General features: G+C 59.9%; 1 protein-coding gene across 1 annotated transcript in view; it reads left to right on the top strand.

Annotated features, from left to right (window-relative positions):
* Positions 1–120, top strand: part of LOC106820331 (neurogenic locus Notch protein-like) — a gene marked incomplete at both ends in the record, with an annotated part of 1,739 nt that extends 1,619 nt beyond the window's left edge. The window contains one exon of the mRNA XM_014824856.1: positions 1–120. Coding sequence (XP_014680342.1) covers positions 1–120 — 120 coding nt within the window.
* Between the last annotated feature and the right edge of the window lie 336 nt (positions 121–456).

Raw genomic sequence — 456 nt, 5'->3', positions numbered from 1 at the left:
CGTACACGGGCCGCACGTGCACCGAGAAGCTGGACCCCTGTAACCCGCCCAAGTGCAGGAACGGCGCCACCTGCCGGCCGACGCCCAACTACATGGACTACACGTGCGACTGCATACCGGGTGAGTGCGCGTTGCCGTGGCGACAGCTGCGGGGGGGCAATGGTGGGGTGGGGGCTGGGGGTGTTCTGCGTGTGAGATTGGGGCGTCTTCATTGCTGCTGTTGCTTCGTTGCCGATTTGTGTTGGCCTTACTGTTGTTGTTGTTGTTGTTGTTGTTGCATACTTTTGCTGCTGCTGCTGCTGCTGCTGCTGCTGATACTGCTGCTGCTGATACTGCTGCTGCTGTTGGTGTTGCTGCTGCTGCTGCTGCTGCTGATCTGTTGCTGCTGATCTGCTGCTGCTGATCTGCTGCTGCTGGTGGTGGTGCTGCTGCTGCTGCTGCTGCTGATACTGTTGC

Source organism: Priapulus caudatus, unplaced genomic scaffold, assembly GCF_000485595.1.
Source record: "Priapulus caudatus unplaced genomic scaffold, Priapulus_caudatus-5.0.1 Scaffold11104, whole genome shotgun sequence".
Taxonomy (NCBI): domain Eukaryota; kingdom Metazoa; phylum Priapulida; class Priapulimorpha; order Priapulimorphida; family Priapulidae; genus Priapulus; species Priapulus caudatus.
Note: the sequence above shows the minus strand (reverse complement) of the source record. Positions and strands in the feature narration are given on the sequence as shown.